Here is a 22952-nt window from a genome sequence, read left to right as displayed (position 1 = left end):
TTGCTTGTCTTTCTTTTGTGCACTATGCTTTCATGTCTCATGTGTGTTGTATCATGATTATGTATCTTAACTTTCTGCCATGAGTTCATCGTATATATTTTGTCTTTTGTTTGGGTCTTTGTTAAACTAAAATCTGCACTTGCATCCAACTCGCCTCCCGTTTCATGACAGTTGTGACTAGATCAACACTAACATGAGCTGAGATAAAAATTTGAGTTAGAGATTTGGTTTTTAACCAGTTCATTTAAAAGGAGGCATTTCAAGGTTTCTATAGACACATTTCTCATGTCTGTGCAACAATTATACGCTGTTTCTCTTCAGTTTAAATACACGCTCCATATAGAAGTTCACAGAGATGGACTCAGTGGAAAGTGCATCCTGTTTGTTTTCTGTATTTTACAAAAGCACAACATTTTGTTTTTATTGTGAGTGGACACAAATAATAGTAGACCCTTTACATGGCCATAACCATAAGTATTTTAACTCGTTGTTTTTGCTATAAAAAAAATTAATCCATGTGATCCTGCAGATGCCTCTGTAGACTCCTAAGGTTTAACTCTGCACACACAGAGATGGCTGTGAAGAATGCACACCACAGGGTGGTGGCAGGAATTGAATCCCCAACACTAGATGTGTGAGGTAAACGTGCTAACCACTAAGCCACCATGTCCCCAGAATGCAATCTAATATAACTAAAAAGAATACTTTACATATTGGTCATGACATATCATTACTGTATAAGTGTTCTGGTAGAACAAGCTTTTCAAATAACAAAATATTAGTGATAGTTACTGATAATATAAATTACTTTCCTGAATGTAAGCAAATGCTTGTTCGTACTGTATCCAGTGGTGGTAGAAGTCTGAGACATTCTCCCTTCATAGAAGGAAGCACACAGACTGGTCATACTTTTTATGTGGGTTGTAATTAGTGCCAAAATACAGACATTGAGGTTCATATTACAACAGAAACATTCATATACACATATACATACAGGCTACTAGTTTGTGTAAATTACACTTTGCCCATAAGTTGCTTTTTAGTATTTTTCTCAGGTTTCAGTATTATTATGTAACACTTTGGAAGAAATATACAGAATAACATACCAAAGCTTGATGCTAGTATGGCAAATATCTCCACGGCTACAGTAAATTTTCCAGGAGAGCTGACATAAGCTGGAATAAAGGTGATCCAAACTGCACAGAATATTAGCATACTAAATGTGATAAATTTGGCTTCATTAAAATTATCAGGTAACTTCCGAGCCAGAAACGCTAAAACAAAGCAGAAAATAGCCAAAAAACCTATATAGCCCAGCACAGCCCAGAAGCCGATAGTTGAGCCCAAATGACATTCTAGAATGATTTTTTCTTTGTAGTAATTAAGTTTTTTAACAGGGAAAGGAGGGGATATTGTCAACCAAAGCACACAAATAACGACTTGTATGAGAGTGAAAGTTATAACACTGAGTCTCTGCTGTGGAGGCCCAAACCATTTCATGACATCACTGCCTGGAAGTGTAGCCCTGAAGGCCATTAGCACCACTATTGTTTTCCCCAGTATACAGGAGATGCAGAGGACAAAGGTGATACCAAATGCTGTGTGCTGCAGCATACAGGACCAACCAGATGGTTGACCAATGAAAGTAAGTGAACAAAGAAAGCACAGAGTCAAAGAAAAGAGCAGCAAGAAGCTCAGCTCAGAGTTGTTGGCCTTAACTATTGGTGTATTTTTATGTCTGAATAATATGATTGCTATAGTCATTGTCATAAATGCACCAATAATAGAAACAGCTGTCAGCAAAATTCCCATGGTTTCCTCATAGGACAAATATTCAATTTCCTTCTTGATACAGTGATTTCTGTTAGGATTTGACCAGTAATCTTGCTGGCATTGATTACATTCAATGGAATCTGTCACAGAGTGAGAGAGAAAATACATGGAAGAAAAAACAAGGAAGTTTAGATTCATGGAGAAGTAATCAGCATTATATAATACAAATTTAGATCTACAAAGAACCTGAGTTGTTCCTGTTACAAAAAATACACACAGTATCTTTACTTGTCTCTTAAAACAACCAAACACAACTTGTGCACACTTTAGACTTTTTGTGAATTAACATATCTTGAATATTCATAACCGAAATCATTTTCTAGTTTATTTCCCTTTTTAGAAGTCTCAGTACCTGTGATATTACTGATCTCTCCTTCAGCACATGGTATGCAGTCAAAACAGCAGATAGGTTTTCCTTTCTGCACAGCTTTCCTTGTGCCAGGAGGGCAGCTCCCACTGCACACTGATATTGGCACCTATGGTTGAGAAAGATATTTTTGTATTTCAGTGTTTTCATACTGTGTATTACTGTAGGAGAGCATTTATTAAGGCAAATGCAATTGCGTTTTGCAATTCACTTGTACTCACCTGTTTGGTATTTTGTGCCCATACTATTGACGCCATATTTACTGTTAATCGATCATGACCAGTTGTGGATGAGTCATAAAGTCCAACAGTAACAAATGCATGTTCTTCATTCACATGCCAGTTTATTATATCATACTTTGCTGCAGGGTCACCATTTTTATCAAAAAACACTTCTTCACCCTCTTTGGTTTTAAAATGCATTTTTTTCAGATTTTCTAGGAACTGAATAAATAGAAATAATTATTTCACATTTAAAGTGCTCTATGTTTGCAAAGTATATTCTCAGTAAAAGAGTAGCATTTGATTTAACTATAGTGCTAAAATGATGTCTTCGCAGCACTATTAACTCACTGTGAAAGGATCAGGCTGCTTCTTTGTAGTACATGTTTGTTTGCAGCCAAGAAGTTCATGTAGTGTATGGGCAATGGCATATACTGCTTTATACACATTACTGAAAATAGGCATCAGGGACATGTCAGTGAAGGTGTTTTCCATCTCAGAGAGTTTCTCATCACCCGTACACAACGGAGAGTCTACTGAATCATTTTGCATTGCATATTTACACTTGAACAATTCTTCCCAGAATTTAGTAAAAATCTCACTGCCAACAGATTTTAGTGGTTTGATATCTAGAATGAAGTCCTTTAGACCAGTCACTGTTGTTTTCGGGATAGCTAATCCTATGGCTCCTTGCAGTATATGGTGTTTATCTTTTGCAGCTAGTTCTGAATCAGAGATCCAGCCCTCAGTTCCCACCCACTGGTATCCAGTGATGTTGTGTTCAAAAAAAACATGGAGTAAGATTTCCAAGTCCCAGTGAGCAAGAAATGCAACTATCACTCGAGAAGTTGAGCTTTTGATTTGCTCAATGATATTCAGCACTTTTTCATCTGAGTAAGTTCTAAAATATGGAAGGGAATATTCTAAGCAGATGCCTAACTGCTTTGCAGCTTCAGTAAATGCAGCCATCCCACTGTTACCATAATCATCATCTCTTCTTATTGCTCCCACCCAGGTCCATCCAAAGTGCTTGACCATCTCGGCCAAAGCTCTAGTCTGGTGATAATCGCTGGGAATAGTGCGTAGAAATGAGGGATATTTCCTTTTGTCACTGAGACACTCGCAGGTAGAGTAATGACTGATCTAAAATTATATTAACAAAAAATTATATCACAGGCATTATGATTAATCATATTTTTTCTTCATACTTTAATAAATTTGAACTGCCATAAGGTGTAAAACGTCAACATAATTTTACAGGGTAATTTTTTTTGAGTTTGTTAAATTTGAGAAAACTGTACAATAAAAAAAAAAAATTCTTACTAAGGGAATGCTGAAAGGTCCTATACTCTTTGCAATAGCCATGGACACTGAAGAATATGTCTCGCCAATTATGGCTTGCACCTGGGCTGGCTTTGTGCAGTGTTCATCCAAGACTGAGTTCTCATTTCCATTAACAAGTGCCATGGCTACTTTAACCCCCAATGAAGCTGAACTGCAAGTGTCATAGATCTTGTAACCCAATGATATCCCAGGAAGTAAAGAGGAGCTGTTGTTGATCTCTTCTATTGCAAAGATCAAGGATTGTGAATACTGAAAGGCTCTGAAATCAAGACTGTTTTAAAAATCAGAGAAAGATACAGTAATATTAATTTAGGATGAGATATATGAAAACATGCACCACTGTCTAATTGTGTGTCATGCAATGCTGTTTAAGATTATAATGATCAATATCTGGCATGTTCAAGTTCTTACCTCACACACTTCATTTGTTGTGGCATGACCAAATAAGACAAATCTGTGATCTCCCAATTACTATGAAAGGGGAAAGCTGCTCCAACAATGATATCACCATCCTTCCATATCTGTGGATATGCAGGTTCTCCTTGCAATATACAGGTTGTCCCATTACCTCCGGAAAAATTTATTATTGCCATTACCATATGTAAAAGAGTAAAGAGTAAAGGCTCCATCTACCTATTCAGCTATAGAATGGTGATATCAGTTATGTCTGGTAGGGCTGTTGTCCTAGTTGGTTGAATCGGAATGATTTTGTGGCATTTATAACAGTGAAAAAATTCTCTATGGGAACATTACACTAGTGGGATGAAGGAGGTATGACTAAATAGCTAGGTCTCTTTTTTAGCTTGTATTTTTTCATGGCCTAGTACAAACTATTCATTATCTCTTTGTCTTGTGTGTAGTTTTTCTTATCATGTAGAGTGTGTTTTTCTTTTATTTATTTATTTATTTATTTATTTATTTATTTATTTATTTAGCTATTTTTGTGATGTCTTTGGGTATTTACCTTTATGTCATGCCTTATTTACAAGCCTTTTCAACTATAAATGAAAAATTTATTGAAAGGGACTACTTCATCTAATAGAATATATTGCTAAAATTTTATAACAAATGGAAATGAGCTTATGACTGCTTTCTCACAAGGCTACTGGCATTTATAGTGGGCATAATTCTCCTTCAGGTGAATCCTGCATATAGACCATATGTGTGACATAATATTAGTCCAGAAGAATAACTAATATGATATGTCTGTACAGAACAGTTGGAGACAAACAATCAGGTAAATAATTCATAATACTTGTATTTTGATAAGATAAGATAAGATAAGATAAGATAAGATAAGATAAGATAACCTTTATTGATCCCACACTGGGGAAATTCCCTTGTTACAGCAGCTCAATTACACAAAAAACAGATAGGAAAGGATACACATTAAATAGGAATAGAATTGCAATAAAGTATCTAATGTTACATTACATCTAATATACATACATACATATATATATATATATATATATATATATATATATATATATATATATATATATATATACATATATATATATATATATATATATATATATATATATATATATATATATATATATGTATATATATATATATACACACACACACACACACATATATATATATATATATATATATATATATATATATATATATATATATATATATATATATATATATATATATTTATAAACACCTCAATGTATGTACAGGTGAATACAAATCTGAATATATACAGATGAGTAACACCTTGTTTATATACATGAATGGATAAATTGATTATTGCACAGTTAACAATAGAGGAGTGAGTAACAAATAATAATAATGTGTGGGTAAATGATGCAAAGAAAAACAGCTAGCAGTGCTACATTATGTTGCTGTTGCATTAAAGAGTCTGACTGCAGTAGGGATGAAGGACCTGCGGTAGTGCTCTTTATTACACTGAGGGTGCAGCAGTCTGCTGCTGAAGGAGCTGCTCAGGGACCCCAGTATCTCATACAGGAGGTGAGAGGAATTGCTCATGATAGACATCATCTTAGCTAGCATCCTCCTCTCCCCCACCACCTCTATGCAGTCCAGAGGACAGACCAGGACAGATATAACCCTCTTAGCCAGTTTGTTGAGACATTTCCTGTCCCTCTCTGTGCTCCCAACTCCCCAGGAAACTACTGCATATCAGATAGCAGATGCTACTACAGTGTCATAGAAAGTTTTATGCAGGATCCTGCACACACCAAAAGACCTCAGTCTCCTCAGCAGGTGGAGATGACTTTGGCCCTTTTTGTACAGGACATCTGTGCTTGTGGACCAGTCCAGTTTATTGTTGAGGTGAACACCCAGGAATTTATATGTCTCCACCCTCTCGATGTCAACACCCTGTATGCTCACCGGCGTAGACCGGGTTGGCCTCCTACAGAGCTTGACTACCATCTCCTTTGTCTTGCTGGCATTGAGGCAAAGGTGGTTTAATTCACACCAGTTGACAAAGTCAGCGATGACCTCCCGGAATTCCTGATCGTTCTCCTCTGATACTCACCCAACAGTGACCACATCATCAGAGAACTTCTGCATGTGGCAGCTGTTAGTGTTATGCCTGAAGTCTGCTGCGCAGAGGGTGAAGAGAAAGGGAGCGAGCACTGTATCCTGCGGTGCTCCCGTGCTGCAAACCACCACATCTGACATACAGTCGTGAAGCCTCACATACTGTGGTCTGTCACTGAGATAGTTGGTGATCCATGCAGCCAGGTGGCGGTCAACTCCAGCTCCCAAAAGCTTACCCCTAAGTAGTGATGGCTGAATTGTGTTGAAATCACTGGAAAAATAAAAACAAAACATGATCCTCACAATGCTCCCAGTATTCTCCAGGTGTAGAAGTTATCTGTGCATCAGATAAATAATGATGTCCTCAACCCCCATGCCTGGTCGTTAAGTGAACTATAGGGGGTCTAGCTCTGAGCTCACTAGGGATTGCAGCTGTCACAGTACAATCCTCTCCATAGACTTCATCAGGTGTGAAGTTAAGGTTACCGGTCTGAAGTGGTTTGGCTCTCTCAGAGGCACAATTTTGGGTACTGGAACCACACAGGAAGTCTTCCACAGTACTGGAACTCGCGTTAGTCTCAGACTCAGATTAAAGAATTGCAGGATGACCTCACTGAGCTGATCTGCACAGTCTTTAAGCAGTCTGGAGCTGATTCCATCCAGGCCTGGGGCCTTTCTTGCCTGGATCTTCTTTAGCTCCTTCTTCACCTGAGTGTCAGAGAGAGACTGCAGGGGGGAGTTGTTGGCGAATTCTGATCAGTGGTATTGGGGGGAGGGGTGTGAAACCTCCTCGAGTGAGGGATGGTGAGCAGTGGAGAGGTGTGAGCCGTGTAGTGCTGATATCTCAGAAGCTCTGAGGTGAGAGTTGGATGATGCCGATATTCCTGGAGCCCTGGGGGTGTAGGAGACAGTGCTTAATGGCCCAAGAGGGAAAAGTTGAGTCGCTGACAGGTCTGAGGTCTGGTAGGAGAGGGGAGGAGATGGAGCTGAATCAAATCTATTAAAAAACAGATTTAATTCATTTGCCCTGCTACAGTTGCCAGATGCAAGGCCCCTCCCATTGTCTTTGTTCTGACCTGAAATTGTTTTCAGTCCCCTCCAGACCTCCCTCATGTTGTTCTGTGGAAGGTGCTCCTCCAACTTTTTTTCTGTAGCTGTCTTTTCCTTTCTTATCTCCCCTCTGAGCTGTTTTTGAACCCTCCTCAGCTCATCTTTTTCCCCCAATCCGAACAGTCTCTTTTTTCTTTTAACAGGGCTTTGAGCTCTGGAGTCACCCAGGGTTTGTTGTTGGAAAAACACAGAACCTTCTTCTTAGGCACAGTGTTCTTCACACAGAAATTAATGTAGTCCGTTACACAGTGAGTGAGACTGTCAATGTTCTCTCCGTGCGAACTACAGAGAATTTCCCTTTCTGTAGACTCAAAACAGTCTCTTAGTGCCTCACTGGTCTCCTCAGATCATTTTCTCACATACCTTGTGATTGGAGGTTATTTATTCACCAAAGGTATGTAGACAGACAGCAGATGGGCCAGGTTGTGATCTGACCGGCCAAGCGGGGGAAGGGGTGAAGAACTGTATGCATCTTTTGTGTTTGCATACAGCAGATACAATGTTTTATTGCCCCTAGTGTGGCATTTAACATACTGTGTGAAGGTGGGGAGAGTTGAGGTTGAGTTGAGGTTGAGCTGCTTTGACACAACATCACCTCTACTCTTGCCGCCAAAGCAGACCAGCAACTGATTCGACTTACACCATTGGCCAGGAGCAGTGTAGATAAGTACAGAGAGCCCTTACTCGACACAGTAGGTGCAATTTCTCTTGTTCTGGTGTGAGGAATGGAGGAGTGCAGAAAGCCTGCAACACTACTGGCTGGACAGCGGACATAGGCATTTTTGGAATATAATCCGGCCAACGACATCGGAAGCCCTTGGCAAATCCCGGGGCAAAGTCAAGGCAGGGAGGGGCCACAGAGAGAGCTTGTAGATCTCCTACTCGCTTGAGAGATGTCAGGGCCAGCAGAAGATCTACCTTTAGAGTTAGAAGCTTCTCTGAGGCTGACTCTAAGGGCTCAAATGGGGTACCTGACAGACCTTCCAGGACCATAGATAGGTCCCAGGAAGGTATGCGCTGTCTGCAGATGTGCCTCAGCCACCTGACACCACACATAAACCTCAATGTTAGAGGATTTTGTCCCACAGAGGCTCCATCAATAAGAGTGTGGCTGACTGAAATGATGGCCACATAGTCCCTAATTGAAGAAGGCACCAACCCTGCTGAGAAATGTCCCTGTAAAAACTCCAGGAATGTAGCTATTGCAAAGTTTACTGGGTTGTGTTGTTCCTCACATGACAAGACAAAAAATTGCCACTTGGGCACATACAATTTTCTCAAGGATGGTGCTCTAGTGTTCAAGATGATCTCTACAACCTCAGTTGAGAGTCCAAAATCTATGAGCTGGTGCCCATCAGGGGCCAGACCAGCATTTCCTGTAGTTCCAGTCAAGGGTGACAAATCAACCCTTTGGCTTGAGACAGTAGATGCTTGCAAAAGGGAATCTCCCAGGGAGTGCCATCTAGCAGGGATATTATCTTTGAGAACCATATTCAATGGCTGAATGCTGCCATTTGTTGTTTTGCCTCACGAAACCTGTCGACAATGGTGTTAACCACGCCCCCAAACAGGCCGGAAGGTTCAACAGGGGTGTCCAGCAGGAAGGCTTTATCGTTATCCCCCATACCTGAGATGTTGAGCCATTGGTGCCTCTCCACCACAACCAAGCTACCCATTGAAAGGCACCCAAACATAGAAATGCATGGTGTGGCAAAGCTCCTGCCACAGCCTCAGGCCCAATTCCCTCCCCACTGTCGGGCTCATTCAGCAGGTCTGCTTGGTAGACCTGCAACAATGCCACAGTGACCCACAAGTAAGACCTACTGCTGCATAGGCTTTGCCAACCAACGCCAAGGTGTCTTACACGGCTTGGGTGGCAAAGTCAGCTCCAATAAATTCCCGCCCTCTGATGTAGAGAGGTAGCTCGCAAGTGCCTCCTACAGAGGGTTTTAAACAGGGGTTATAAACACGACTGGGTTATAAACACGGCTGGTGTATGGTTTTCCCCAGAAGCATGATATTTCATCATTTCACAGGGGTGAAAACGCTCGTCCAGCCTGCTACGAGCCACTTCCTCTTCCCTGGGCTAGTCTAAACTTAGCTTTTCTACAGCCCTAGTGATCACTTCAAGCAGCTCTTTAAATGATTGAGAACTTATCTCTGTTTTTTGGTGCACTGGCTCCCTCTTCTTCCTCCTCAGACTCAGAGAGGGTGGGTTGACTCTCCTTCCCAGAAGGAGAAGTAGTGATGCAAGCTCCAAAACCTGAAAGTGGAGAGTCGGATCTGCAGGAAAAAGCAAGAGATTGATAAGCATTCATCTTTGGTTCCTCCTCCAGATCCATACGGGATCCCCAAGACGTGAGCCAGCCAGCCCAGAGCCCTGAGGCTCTGAAACGCGACTCCCTTCAGCTGAGAAGAGAGCGAGCCAAGAGTGGAGCTGCCGAATTGTGAAGCATACACAATGCGTGTAGTCAGTCCCCTTAAGGGCTGCTGCTGCATGCTCTACTCCCAGACACTTCATACAGAAAGTGTGTCTGTTCCCCTGTGTAATAAAATGGGAGCAAGAAGTAGGACACTTCCTGAACTCTGTGACTCATACTTGCAAAGAGGTGAGGGACAGAAAAGTAAAGATATTTTTTTTCTGAAAAAATAAGGAGGAAGTGAAGAGTTTTTAGGAGTGTTCACGCAAACAACAGACATGCGGTCTTCACTGAAGATAATAAGGCTGATGACGTGGTTTACAGGTGCCATTTTATAATCACATAATGCGCAAAATGCCATGTAACCAGACCAAGGCAGACCTATAAATAGGCGTGATTTCACAGAGACTTCACATACCTGTTGCACGTGAGTGCCTCCCACAGCGTGACACTCATGTAACGTTGTGTTCCCTTTGAAAAAGAACACTACTTCCAATGAAACTGGGGCAAAGTATCAATACAAATGGAAGGTGCTGAAAACAGGGAAGCCACTGCAGCTTTTTTTTCCAATATAATAAATCACATCATAGCAGACGAAATGCTATGATGTTATCTTGCGATCAGAGCTGTCACGTCGCAAGACGTAAGGGAGATTAGGACAGATGCAAGTGCAGTTAACAGTTTTATTAAAGTAGACAAAGGCAGACAAATCCAAATCGTAATCCAAAAACGTAGTCCAAAAACATGCAAAAGGTCAGGCAATCGGCAAACAGGCATAAATAGGGCAAGGCAATGATCAGAGTCGAGAAACTATAAACAAAGTCAGAGATCATGAAATAAAATTAGAACAAAGGACAACCGTTTGATATGTGAGATAAACTCAATACAATGCACGGTGTACAGGGAAGCGAGCGGTATATATCCCAAACAAAATCAGAGCTAAGCGCTGGCAGCTGAAACCAATAAAGACACCCCCCCGAACAATGATCAATAACAGAACAGGGAGGAGACAGAAAAAAACCAAAATAAATGCACGTGTCCATGGTAAACAATGTCACGGTTGTCAACATTCGAAGAGCGGGCGCTCGTGCACGCGCGCACCCTCATGCTCTCCAGCACGTTGCCTAAAGGGGAAATCGTGACAGGTGCAGATGCCTGATATTTGGGAACTGGATCGTGTGGTCTGCTGGTTAGGTATGCTGACCCACCACGCCCCAGTTCCGACAGAAATATTGCCATTGCACTGTATAAGTTGGCCACATGCACTGAATATCCAGTCACATCAGTCAATTATCCAATCACATGATTTGTTGAGGAAAAGTCACACTCATGATGCGAATTGAGTTTATTCAGTACATGTGATTCCATTGTAGTTTATGCGTGTCTTCTTATCGAGTAAAAAAAAAAAAACTCAATTTACACCTAAGATATTTATGCACAATTTGGAGATTTTTGGACATCTGATTTTTCCATTCAGAATTTTTTATGCTGTATCCCAAAATTTGCATAAAAATATGATGGCGGAAACATGGCTACTGAAAGTCTTTTGAAGTGATTTGTGCATCTAGGGTGCTAGTTAGTTTACTCACAAAAATGTTAGACACACCTGCCTGTAATTTTTAAGTAATCCTGAAGACTTTGGTCAGATTTTTAATGTGTGTTTGATTAGGGAACTCTGCAGGATGGCGGCCCTCAGGAACAAATTTAGAAGGTTTAGCAGTTAATTTAACAGTTTCAGTGGCCTCTTCCAGTATACGCTTGTGTATGTGTGAAATTTGTGTACATAATGAATTTCTTTTGGGGGCTGTGATAGACTAGGATCGTAAATGTAATGAAAATGTTTTTATATTTGTTGATTTATATACAGGTTATTTCAAAAGTCACTACTGTATTATTGTGATGGGATTTCAGGTGCCAGCCTAGTATTTCAAAATATATATTTTTTTTTCAGAGTTTATAACAATGTATATATATTTCAGGAATTTTAATAAAAAAAATTATGTATGGTCAAGTATCAAATAAAATGTAAACTTGCACTGATGAAGTTAATGTTGTTAGTAATTGTTTAAAAATTACCATAGTAAAACAGAATTCCAATGTATAAAAATATTCAATTTGTCATTGTCATAAACCAAACAGTTTTGATACCTACAAAAAAGTCTAAGTCTATGTCAATTTTAACAAAGCCCTTTATAGTAAATTAAATGTAAAATTGAACTAATTAAATGATCTGCAGCACATACTTTCATTAATGTTTCTTACTTAGTATGTCTAATTAAAATAAATAAATACTAATCCCAGTGTCACCAGAACTGAATGCTTTGGTGCAGTTTTTGCAAAAAAATTATTCCTGGGGGAGTATGCCCCCGACCCTCTTAGAAGTACTTCTGTTAAATTCTTGTTGGGCCTGCCCAGTATTGATCAAACCCTAGAAATGCCCCTGGTTTAAATGTATTCAAAATGTATTCATTCATTCTTTCATTCATTCAATTAATCATTTTATGTAAATGGTGCATGTGCTACAGACACCCCACATTGAGGGAATTTGTTGGAAAAAGATATAAAATAAGCATTCTAAAATATCAGGAGGATGCCCTATTTCAGTGAGCCACAGGGCTTCTTAAATGGGGGAGAAAACAAAATGCAAAATCCATTATTAAGTGAGTAAAGGTACAGAACAGATCTTAATGGTAAAATATCCAGTGTGTTTAGTTATGGTTACTTAGTCATATGTTTTATACAAGGCCATATTAATTAACATATGGAATGTTAGTTTACTTAAGTGGTATTTTCCCCATAATTTGCTTTTTAGTGTTCTTCTCTGGCTTCAGTATAATTATGTAACATTTTGGAAAAAAGATACAGAATAACAAACCAAAGCTTGATGCCAAAATGGCAAATATTTCCACAGCTACAGTAAATTTCCCAGGTGAACTGACATAAGCTGGAATAAAAGTGATCCAAACTGCACAGAATATGAGCATACTGAATGTGATGAATTTAGCTTCATTAAAATTATCAGGCAACTTCCGAGCCAGAAAAGCCAAAACAAAACATAAAAGAGCTAAAAGTCCTATATAACCTAGCACAGCCCAGAATCCTATGGTTGAGCCCAAATGACATTCCAGAATGATCTTTTCCTTGTAGTGATTTAGGTTTTTGAAGGGGAAAGGAGGGGATATTGTTAACCAAAGAACACAAATTAACACCTGTACTAGAGTGAATGCAAGTACACTGAGTCTCTGTTGTGGAGGTCCAAACCATTTCATGACATTACTACCTGGAAGTGTAGCCCTGAAGGCCATTAATACCACTATTGTTTTTCCCAGAACACAGGAAATGCAGAGGACAAACGTGATCCCAAATGCTGTGTGACGCAGCATACAGGACCATTCTGAGGGCCGTCCAATGAAAGTAAGTGAACAAAGGAAACATAGAGCAAGTGCAAAGAGCAGCAGGAAGCTCAGTTCAGAGTTGTTGGCTTTGACTATCGGAGTGTTTTTATATTTAAGAAATATGACTGCTATTACCATTGTCATAAATGCACCAACAACAGAAACAACTGTGAGCAATATTCCCATAGTTTCCTCATATGACAGATATTCAATTTCTTTCTTGACACATTCATCCTTCTGTGGATTTGACCAGTAATCTTGCTGACATTGTTTACATTCAATAGAATCTGTAACAGATAAATAAAAAGAGTAAGACAAAGAAAAATTAGATATGCTTGGATAATAATAAGCAGATTTCAATACTTGTGAAAGGTTATTAAAGCTATTTTGCTGTCTTAAGATTAATTTCTAATTAACAGTAACCATCTCTTGAAACGTCTGGACATTAAATAGTGTAGGCTTAGTGTAGAGAAAATATTGCACACTGCCATTCAAATAGCTGTTTCTCTCATCTGTCATTATTTATTAAAGACTCATTTTATTCCGTATAATTTACTGTGTTCATTTAAATAATGTCAATCTAAAATATAAAATGTATTTAAAATTTTGTTTTGCATTTTAAGTGTTTTGGAAAGAGCAAGAATTGTGTATATTATACTTTAGAGAAATTAGAAATTTGACAACAACTTTTCAAATACATGGCATTCTGAATGTTAATTGTATCATATATCTAAAGGATCTGAAATGAATAAAGTTGCATAGATCAAGCATCCTACTCAAATTGTTTTATATACATATGCACAACATAATTTATAAATGTATGAATTAATTGCAAACTTTTAGGTGACAGCTGCAAGCTTTGTACTGCAACTTTCCCAAAATCTAAGTATTTTTGTACCTGTCATATTACTAATCTCTCCTGCAGCACATGGTACACAGTCAAAGCAACAGATAGGCTTTCCTTTTTGCACAGCTTTCCTTGTTCCAGGTGGGCAGCTCTCGCTGCATACAGATTTTGGTACCTAGGACCAAGGCAAAAATAATTTTTTAAATATATAATGTTGCACAAATATTAAAAGAATGATAGAAAATTACAAATACATGCCCAAAACTCATTTTCCCTTATACTTACTTTATCAGTACTTTTTGCCCAAACAATAGAGGTCATGTTTACAGATAAGCGACTCTGCCCAGGAAAAGAGGAGTCATAAAATCCAACAGTAACAAATTTATGTGGGTGTTCTTTATTTGCTTGCCAGTTTATTATTTCATATTTTCCTGCAGGGTCGCCATTTTCATCAAAATAAACATTTTCACCATCTTTGGTCTTGAAATGCACCTTTCTGATATGTTCAAGAAACTGAAAAATAACAATAATTAAAAGCAAAGAACGTTAGTTTATATGTGTTAATAATAATTATATACTTTAAAAGTTCTCTACAGTAAGGAATACTGCATTCACAATAAAGTGACTTGTTCTTTCAATAGAGCATGTGTGTGCCAAAGTTAGCCTAAGTGCATGAACAGTGCCTTAGCACCACTTCAAACTCACGGTGAGAGGATCAGCTTGCTTCTTTGTAGGACAAGTTTGTTTGCAGTCAAGAAGGTCATGTAGGGTATGGCCAATTGCATAAACTGCTTTATACACATTACTGATAATGGGCAACATGGACATATCAGTGAAGGTGTTTTCCACTTCAGCCAGCTTTTCATCTCCTGTGCACACTGGTAAGCCCCCCGAATCATTCTGCATTGTATATTTACAATTAAACAGAGCTTCCCAAAATTTAGTAAAAATGGCACTGCCTACAGATTTCAGAGGTTTTATATCTAGAATGAAATCCTCTAGACCAGTTACTGTTGTTTTGGAAATAGCAAGTCCTATGGCTCCTTGCAGTATATTTTGCTTATCCAGTGTGGCCACTACTGGATCAGCAATCCACCCCTCAGTTCCCACCCACTGGTATCCAGTGATGTTGTGTTCAGTAAATACATGTACCAAAATCTCCCAATCCCAGTGAGCAAGAAATCCCACTATAACACGAGAAGTGGAGCTTTTGATTTGCTCTACGATTCTCATCACTCTTTCTTGTGAGTAGGTTCTAAAAAATGGAAGGGAATATTCTAAGCATATGCCCAACTGTTCTGCAACTTTAGTAAATGCAGCCATCCCAGTGTTACCATAGTCATCATCTCTTCTTATTGCTCCCACCCAGGTCCAACCAAAGTGCTTGACCATTTCTGCCAGGGCCCTGGATTGGTGGTAATCACTGGGAACAGTGCGTAGAAATGATGGATATTTCTTTTTGTCACTGAGACACTCACAGGTGGAATAGTGACTGATCTAAAATTACATTAACAGAGGCATTATGTTCATTCATTTTGCACAATACAGTGCACCAAACGTGAGTTGTAACAATGCCTTATTAGCTGTAACTTTTCTCTCATTTTTTAAAGTGGTGGTGTAATAGTCATATTATTGATAAAATGGCTTAAATTCTTACTATGGGCATGTTGAAAGGTCCAATACTCTTTGCTATAGCTGTGGACACTGATGAGTATGTCTCTCCTATTATGGCTTGCACCTGGGCTGGTTTTGTGCAGACCTGATGTGCAACTGAGTTCTCATTTCCATTAATAAGTGTCATTGCCACTTTAACTCCCATTGCTGAAGAACTACAGGTATCATATATCTTGTAGCCCAACGAGACTCCAGGCAGTAAAGAGGAACTGTTGTTAATCTCTTCTACTGCAAACATAAAGGACTGTGTGTATTGAAAGGCTCGGAAATCCAAGCTGATAAAAAAAAAAAAAAAAATCAGACAGAGTAGCAAATTCATTATTTTAGTATAAAATAAAATGATCATAATAATTTATCATAATATATCATAGTAAATATTCAATAAAATTAGAAATGATCCTTTTTCAATAATGCTTACCTTGTGCACTTTAGTGGAGGTGGCATGACCGAATAGGACAAGTCTGTGAATTCCCAACTACTATAGAATGGAAATATTCCTCCAACTATGATATCACCATCCTTCCAAAAAGATGGGTATGCAAGCTCTCCTTGCAGGCTACAAGTAGTCTCATTAGCTCTGGAAAAATTGATAATGGCTATTACCATATGCAAGACAGTAAATATTGACTCCATCTACCTATGCTGCTCTAGAGTACAAATGATGCATACGTCTGTGGTCTAATCTGTTAGTTAGTTGAACAGGAAGGATTTAATGGTATTTATACAAATGGAAACGCAAATCCTCTATGGTATAGTTAGACACATGAGCCACAATCAAAGGATGTTTTGATTCAATCATTCATTCATTCATTCAATAAATCAATCAATCAACCAGTACACACCACACTCCACATTATGGGAATTTATTGGAAAAAGATACAAAAGAAGCATTTTAAAATAGAATATTATCATAATTAAGGCAAGCATCCTAAATATCTTAAGTGTGGGAGAAAACAAAATACAAAATACATAATGTTAAAATGGTCAATGTATTAAATTATGGTTACATGGCCATATGCTTTATACAGGGCTATATTAATGAATAATACTGTTAGCTTACTTAATTGGTATGTGTACCAATAATTTACTTATTTATGTTCTTTAATCAAGCTTAAATAAAAGCTTTATTAAATAAAGTCCATGTGTTAATAAAAATTATATACTTTAAAAGTTTTCTACAGGAATCCTGCATTTTTCATATAGTGAATTGGGACTTAAACAGTGCATAAACAGTGTCTTAGCACCACTTTTAACTCATAGTGAGAGAATCAGTTTGCTACTGTGTAGGTTTATGTGCAGCTAAGCAGGTCATGTAGGGTATGGCCAATGGCATAAACTCATTTATACACATTACTGATAATGCGCATTAAGGACATATCAGTGAAGGTGTTTTCCCACATCAAACAGACTTTCTTCTCCAGTGCAGAATCATTCTGCATTGTTAATTTTACAATTAAACAGAACTTCCCAAAATTGTATAAAAATAACTGCCTATTGATTTAATTGTTTTTTATATCTAGAATGAAGTCCTTTAGATCTATTATTGTTGTTCCAGATACCACTCATTTGTAGCCAGTGATCAGTAAATACATGCACCAATGCTCCTAATCCAAGTGAGCAAGAAATCCTTTGAAAAGTTAAACTTCTCTTAGGCTTCTGCAGATACAACAAATGAAACTGGATTAATCCTGTGGAGACTTGCAGGACCACTAATACTGTGAATAACTGGTTTGAGCCACATATCCAATTCCTATCATCCTCAAGTACAAACTAACAACTCATAATTTTAGGCATTTGATTAATCTGTTGGACCAGCCCATTCTTTAGAGATGGTACATGCTTTTATGAATCAATTTAATACAGAATCCTACACACAACTGCCAAAGGCAATGCATGGACAATGCATTTGATGCAGACAATAACCACCATCATTGTCAGCTATGCATCTGAGAATTTGACCAAGAAAGCTTACACCATACTGTAAATGGCAGGTCCACCAAAATACATAATCTGCAATAGGAGCTAAAGCAGCAGTACAAGGCAGCAAATGAGGAAGAATGAAGCCACAAGCAAAGCTGTGGAACATCCGGAGGAGGAAGCTCATGACGGTCCACAAAGCAGAGCGGCACAGCAGATGATGGAAGGAAAGAGATAAATGGGTATTATTCCTTGCCAACCCTTGAGGCTTCACCAAGCAACTTCCTGGTGATATGCAGAGCAGTTGCACTGAGTGCTTAGAAGAGATCAACACCTTCCTTCATAACACCCTGATTAACCCAGCAAGTGAGCAGGAGCTTGGCCATAATAAAGCCCACGTAATTCCAACACCCCAACTGCTTAGTTTGCCATGAAGGAATCTAGTTAGATAGGGGTCCAGGAAGTTGTAAAGGTGGGTTAGTACACAGAGTGAAAGCATGAGAAGGCAGCGGGAACCTGGTTCTGTTGTGTTTGCCTGGTTGATTCAAGCCCTGGATCTACCAGAAAGCCATTCTACCCAGGGTCCACTGCATCTGATTTTTGATCCAAAGCTGTCTACAACACCATAGCAAGCCCTGCTAAATGCACACATAGGACAGGGTCTCTCAAACATCTCCTTAGCAGCTGCCCTAAAGCCCTTGGTGATGGGTTCTACTGCTGGTGCCATGACAGGTGGTCAGTGCAGTAATTAAACTTGTCACCTCAGCCATCCTCTCCAGCAAACACTACAACACCAGAAAGAATACCTCTCTTTTGCTGGATAGAAGCTCTGTCCACAGCCATGGACAAGAGCAAGTCTCCTCAAAATAGCTTCAGAGTGGCAACTCAGAGTGGATCTAGGAAAATAGCTGAACTCAACCTAGACATGGTGCACTGCATGAGTGCAGCCAATGAGCAGAAGCACAGCAGGGACCAGGAGCTGGTGGAACAGTGCAGGAGGCAAGGCTGGCAGGCTCACTGTGAGCTCTAGGAGAAGTAAGCTGCTAGGGGATTGCAGGGTGAAAACTCTGTAACCTTCTGAAAATGCTTGCACCAATTCTCAATAATGCATTCAGTCCACAGAAAAGTCCATGACAATACTTTCACAATTCAATTGTACTTTTGGGGTGACCAGAATTCCACGTTCACCACCTGGTAGAAAAATACAGCTCTTGGCTGGATAAACTGATCATTGATTACTCTCTCTTGATTTGATGGTGTAACTCAAACTCTTGTCCCACAATTCACTTCACTGCCTGGGCCTTATCCCTGCACTCAGGAGATTTCATCTGTATAGTGGGAGAGATGGAAAGATGATTTAGGGGGATAGGAACAGGGGTAGGACAGTAAGTAACCCAGCTCTGGGAAAATGGTTTAAGAATGACTACTCATTGTTTCTGGATGCTGGAATGGGAGAAGGGTTGGGAATGAATGTTGACAGAGGAGGGGGTGCCACCTGCCGCAAATATGCTATCAGATGGTTCACCAGTTTCGTCAATCACTGCACTGGGTCTCAGAGCTGTTGTGCAGATACAAACAGGCAGCCAACCTCCTAAAGATTGATGAATCGAGGAATGAAACCTCTGGAGATGTTCAGCTGATTCACAATATGTAGAGCAGGGCCATGAGTTGGGCTTTTCATGAAAACTGGTAAAGGACTAAATGACACAAACTGACAACTGTGACTCTGGCCATCCCCATACCATGCTTGAAGAGGTTCAAATATGCCTCTGGTTATTCTTCAGGCCATTTTCATCACAGTGACACAAGGACTGGGAAGGCCAGCTGCATCTCTGGTACTGCCTAGATATACCAAGCCTACATAGCCCCTGTGAGTCCTCCACCTCCTTTTGTAACAGGGTCTCAGTACATTATTCCTTTTTTTAGCTACAGGCTTTTCACTTTTCACTATAAAAAACTCAAAAACTGAAAACACACACATAGCACCATGCTGCACAACACTGGCATGGCTGGCTGAAATGGTAACCACATAGACCAAAATTGTAGAACGAGCCAACCCTGCGGAGAGAAAAAAAACTGATAAAAAAATGATGATAATAATTCCTCTCTGACTCCGAGGAGCCAGAAGGATGTGATAAAAACTGAGAGCAGCATATAAAGAGCTGCTTGAAGTGATTACAAAAGCTGGATGAGCCTTTTTCAGCCCAGTGGAAGTAAATCCCTCACACTGCGGAAAACTCCCCTTTCTTACAGAAGTGCATGACAAAGTATTAGGCTTTATAACCCCACGATGTTGGATTATTCGGCCATTGTCGGGAATGAACGGCATGGCTATTAAGCTATGCTGAAGGTGGAGGAGGCGCTTGCGAGCTACCTCTCTCCATTGATGGCAGGTAATTAGAGGGGCCGGCTTTGCCATCCAAGACACCGTGTAAGGCCACCGTGGCATTGGTAGGCAAGGCCTATGCAGTAGTAGTCTTGCTTGTGGGTCACTGCAGACAATGCCAGTGTTGCAGGCCTACCAAGCATACCTGCTGAGTGAGCTTGACATATGGCGGCATTCAGCCAGTTCCTTCCCTGTTGTGTCGAGTTCACCTGGGCACCCACGAGTGGAGCCCGGGCCTGCACTAGTGCGAGGGAGACACAGAAGGTGAGTATGGCAGCCCACCAACCCCAGACAGCCATGGGAAACGGGTGGCCACAGACGCGGCCTGCTACTGGGCCTGATCTGAGAATGGTCATAAAGGCCAAGCAGGCAAAGAAGAGTGGTCCTGAGGGGTCATGGAGGGACATATTAGGGGACATGAGGTTGTTAGGGCAGTTAGCCCCCAGTGCTACTGTAGGGCCCCCCCTAGCCAAGGCTGTCCCAAGTTTTCAGTCTTCTCTGGTCAGCGAGCTGTCACAAAGCAATGAAAATCTGATGCTTTCCCAACAATAGAATGTGGAATAGTTAAAGTCACTGAAAGACTGTCTGGCAGCGTGGAAACTACTGCCAAATGTGTCTCCATGGGTTCTGTCTACCGTAGAAAAGGGTTACCGGGTCCAGTTTAGAGCTTGACCCCCCGGTTCAGAGGTGTGCCCACCACAATAGTCAGCACAGACCAGAGCCCGATGTTAGCGCAGGAAGTAAGATCCTTCTTGGACAAAGGGGCCATAGAACATGTACCCCGTTCCCTGAGGGAGGGAGGTTTTTATAGCCATTATTTCCTGGTCCGCAAAAAATAGAGGAGTATGCAGCCAATTTTAGATCTGCGTCATCTGAACTGTACTTATTAACAAACTTATCGTTCCACCAGTTCAGTTTGAGGACTGGTTTGTGATGATAGATCTAAAAGGTGCATATTTCCACAGAGAAATATCGCTAGCTTTATCCCCTTGCACCATCCCAAAGTGCATGGATGTCACTCTGGCTCCATTGTGACTCCAGGGCATTTGTGTACTAAACTACCTGGACGACTGGTTAATTCTAGCACGATCCAGGGAACTGGCAGTTCAACATCGAAATGTTGTTCTCACCCACATGAAGAGCTTGTGGCTAAGGTTGAACCTCAGAAAAGTATGCTTTCCCCATGCAGTGGACAACTTTTCTAGGGCTTACAAGGATTCTACTACAAAGAGGGCGTTTCTATCCCCAACATGCATAGGGTCAATCCTATCAAAATTGAGCAAGATAAAGCTGGATCTTGGGAGACTATTGGAGCTTATGGGCCTATTGCTCAGGAGACCGTTCAGTGGTGGCTGAGAAGTTGGACTAATCAGTGTCATGCGGCGATGCCTACATGCTCTGAGAATTAGAGTGTCCCCGGTTTCTAGCCTTGGGTCACACTCTAGGGGTGTCTCCTTAGTGCAAGACGGTAATGACAGACACCTCCCTCATGGGCTGGAGCACGGTCTTAGACAGCTGTCCAGCTCACGGTCTCTGGAGCGGCCATCATCTGGAGCGGCATATAAATTGCCTAGAAATGTGAGCCATATTTCTAGCACTGAAATTCCTTCTTCCTCAATTGAGAGGTCACCATGTGTTTACAGACAACACAGCAGTGGTCTCATATATTGACCACCAGGGAGGATTATGTCCGCACCCCCTGTTCAGACAGGTGCAACTAATTCTTCTCTGGGCAGAAAGAAAGTTTGTCAGTGAGTGCAATGTACATTCTGGGAATATGGGGACAGACATCTTGTTGAGGCAGGGGCTGAGGCCCAGGAATTGGTGGCTCCATCCACAAGTGGTGGAGTCCATATGGCGAGGTTTGGTCAAGAGGGACTGCATGTGTTCGCCTCCAAGGAGACAACACATGGCCCGCTGTGGTTCACCCTCACTCCTCCCACACAATTAGGGCTGGATGCCATGGTGCACATGTGGCCGAGGTCACATCTGTATGCTTTTCCCCCGATCACTCTGCTCCCACAAGTTCTAGCAAGAGTTCGCCTAGAGTCTATGTCTGCTGCTGGTAGCACCTTATTGGCCAGCTTGAATATGATTCTCAGAGATAATATCCCTGCTAGATGGCACTCCTTGGGAGATTCCCATCGACAGGGATCACTGTACAACATCCTCTAACTTCGAGGTTCATGCATGGTGTCAGGTGGCTGAGGCCCATCAGCAGGCCGCACATACCTTACTGGGACCTTTCTGTGGTCCTGGAAGGTCTGTCAGGTGCCCCATTTGAGCCCTTAGAGTGGATCTACTGTCTCAACCGGAGGGCTGATTTGTCACCCTCGGCCAGAACTATGGAAACTGTGGGTCTAGCCCCTGAGGAGTACCAGATGACAGATTCTGGTCTCACAACTGAGGTAGTAGAGACCATGTTAAACGCTAGAGCACCATCCACAAGGAAATTGTATGCACTCAAGTGGTGGCTTTTTTTTCCTTGTGGTGTGAGGAACGTCAGCTAGACCCAGTGAACTGCGCAATGGCTACAGTCCTGGAGTACTTTCAAGAACGTTTCTCAGCAGGGAGGGCTCCTTCTACAATCAGGGTTTATGTGGCCACCATTTCGGCCAGCCACACCCCTGTTGATGGAGCCTCTGTGGGGGTACATCCTATAACTTCGAGGTTCATGCGTGGTGTTAGGCAGCTGAGACCCATCTGCAGGCCACGCATACCTTCCTGGGACCTTTCTGTCGTCCTGGAAGGTCTGTTAGGGTCCCCATTTGAGCCCTTAGTGTCAGCCTCTGAGAAGCTTCTGACTCTAAAGGTAGCTCTTCTGATGGCCCTGACATCTCTCAAGCGAGTAGGAGATCTACAAGCTCTCTCTGTTGCCCCTTCCTGCCTTGATTTTGCCCCTGGATTAGCCA

The 22952-nt window shown here is 40.8% G+C and overlaps 3 protein-coding genes across 3 annotated transcripts; all 3 read right to left on the bottom strand.

Moving 5' to 3' along the window:
* Positions 1-756: 756 nt before the first annotated feature.
* LOC128607044 (extracellular calcium-sensing receptor-like) lies at positions 757-4394 on the bottom strand. The gene is made up of 6 exons (XM_053623663.1): positions 4177-4394; positions 3745-4036; positions 2773-3564; positions 2422-2643; positions 2186-2309; positions 757-1913 (listed from the first exon to the last, which is right to left on the bottom strand). Exons 1-6 carry the CDS (start codon positions 4392-4394, stop codon positions 1015-1017), a joined length of 2547 nt encoding a protein of 848 aa, XP_053479638.1. The 3' UTR covers positions 757-1014.
* A 7605-nt stretch (positions 4395-11999) lies between these two features.
* On the bottom strand, positions 12000-14582 carry LOC128606268 (extracellular calcium-sensing receptor-like; the record flags this gene model as incomplete). Its single annotated transcript, XM_053622307.1, has 3 exons — positions 12000-13503; positions 14115-14238; positions 14349-14582. Coding segments are annotated over 3 exons (1266 nt in total), but the record flags the coding sequence as incomplete, so codon positions are not given.
* A 165-nt stretch (positions 14583-14747) lies between these two features.
* LOC128607046 (vomeronasal type-2 receptor 1-like) lies at positions 14748-15455 on the bottom strand. The gene has a single exon (XM_053623665.1). The coding sequence runs from the start codon at positions 15453-15455 to the stop codon at positions 14748-14750; it is 708 nt and encodes a 235-aa protein (XP_053479640.1).
* Positions 15456-22952: the final 7497 nt, after the last annotated feature.

This window comes from Ictalurus furcatus, chromosome 4, assembly GCF_023375685.1.
Source record: "Ictalurus furcatus strain D&B chromosome 4, Billie_1.0, whole genome shotgun sequence".
In the NCBI taxonomy this organism is placed as follows: Eukaryota; Metazoa; Chordata; class Actinopteri; order Siluriformes; family Ictaluridae; genus Ictalurus; species Ictalurus furcatus.
The sequence above is the reverse complement of the archived record's forward strand: the minus strand, read 5'-3'. Positions and strand labels throughout refer to the sequence as shown.

Bases quoted from the DNA above. Each gene is read 5' to 3' on its own strand.
- LOC128607046 (XM_053623665.1), bottom strand. From the start codon at position 15,455: ATGGTCAAGCACTTTGGTTGGACCTGGGTGGGAGCAATAAGAAGAGAT.
- LOC128607044 (XM_053623663.1), bottom strand. From the start codon at position 4,394: ATGGAGCCTTTACTCTTTACTCTTTTACATATGGTAATGGCAATAATA. The intron at 2,644-2,772 runs GTGAGTTAATAG...CTATTTATTCAG, and splicing joins AGCAGCCTGATCCTTTCACA to TTCCTAGAAAATCTGAAAAA. The intron at 2,310-2,421 runs GTGAGTACAAGT...TCTCAACCATAG, and splicing joins GGGCACAAAATACCAAACAG to GTGCCAATATCAGTGTGCAG.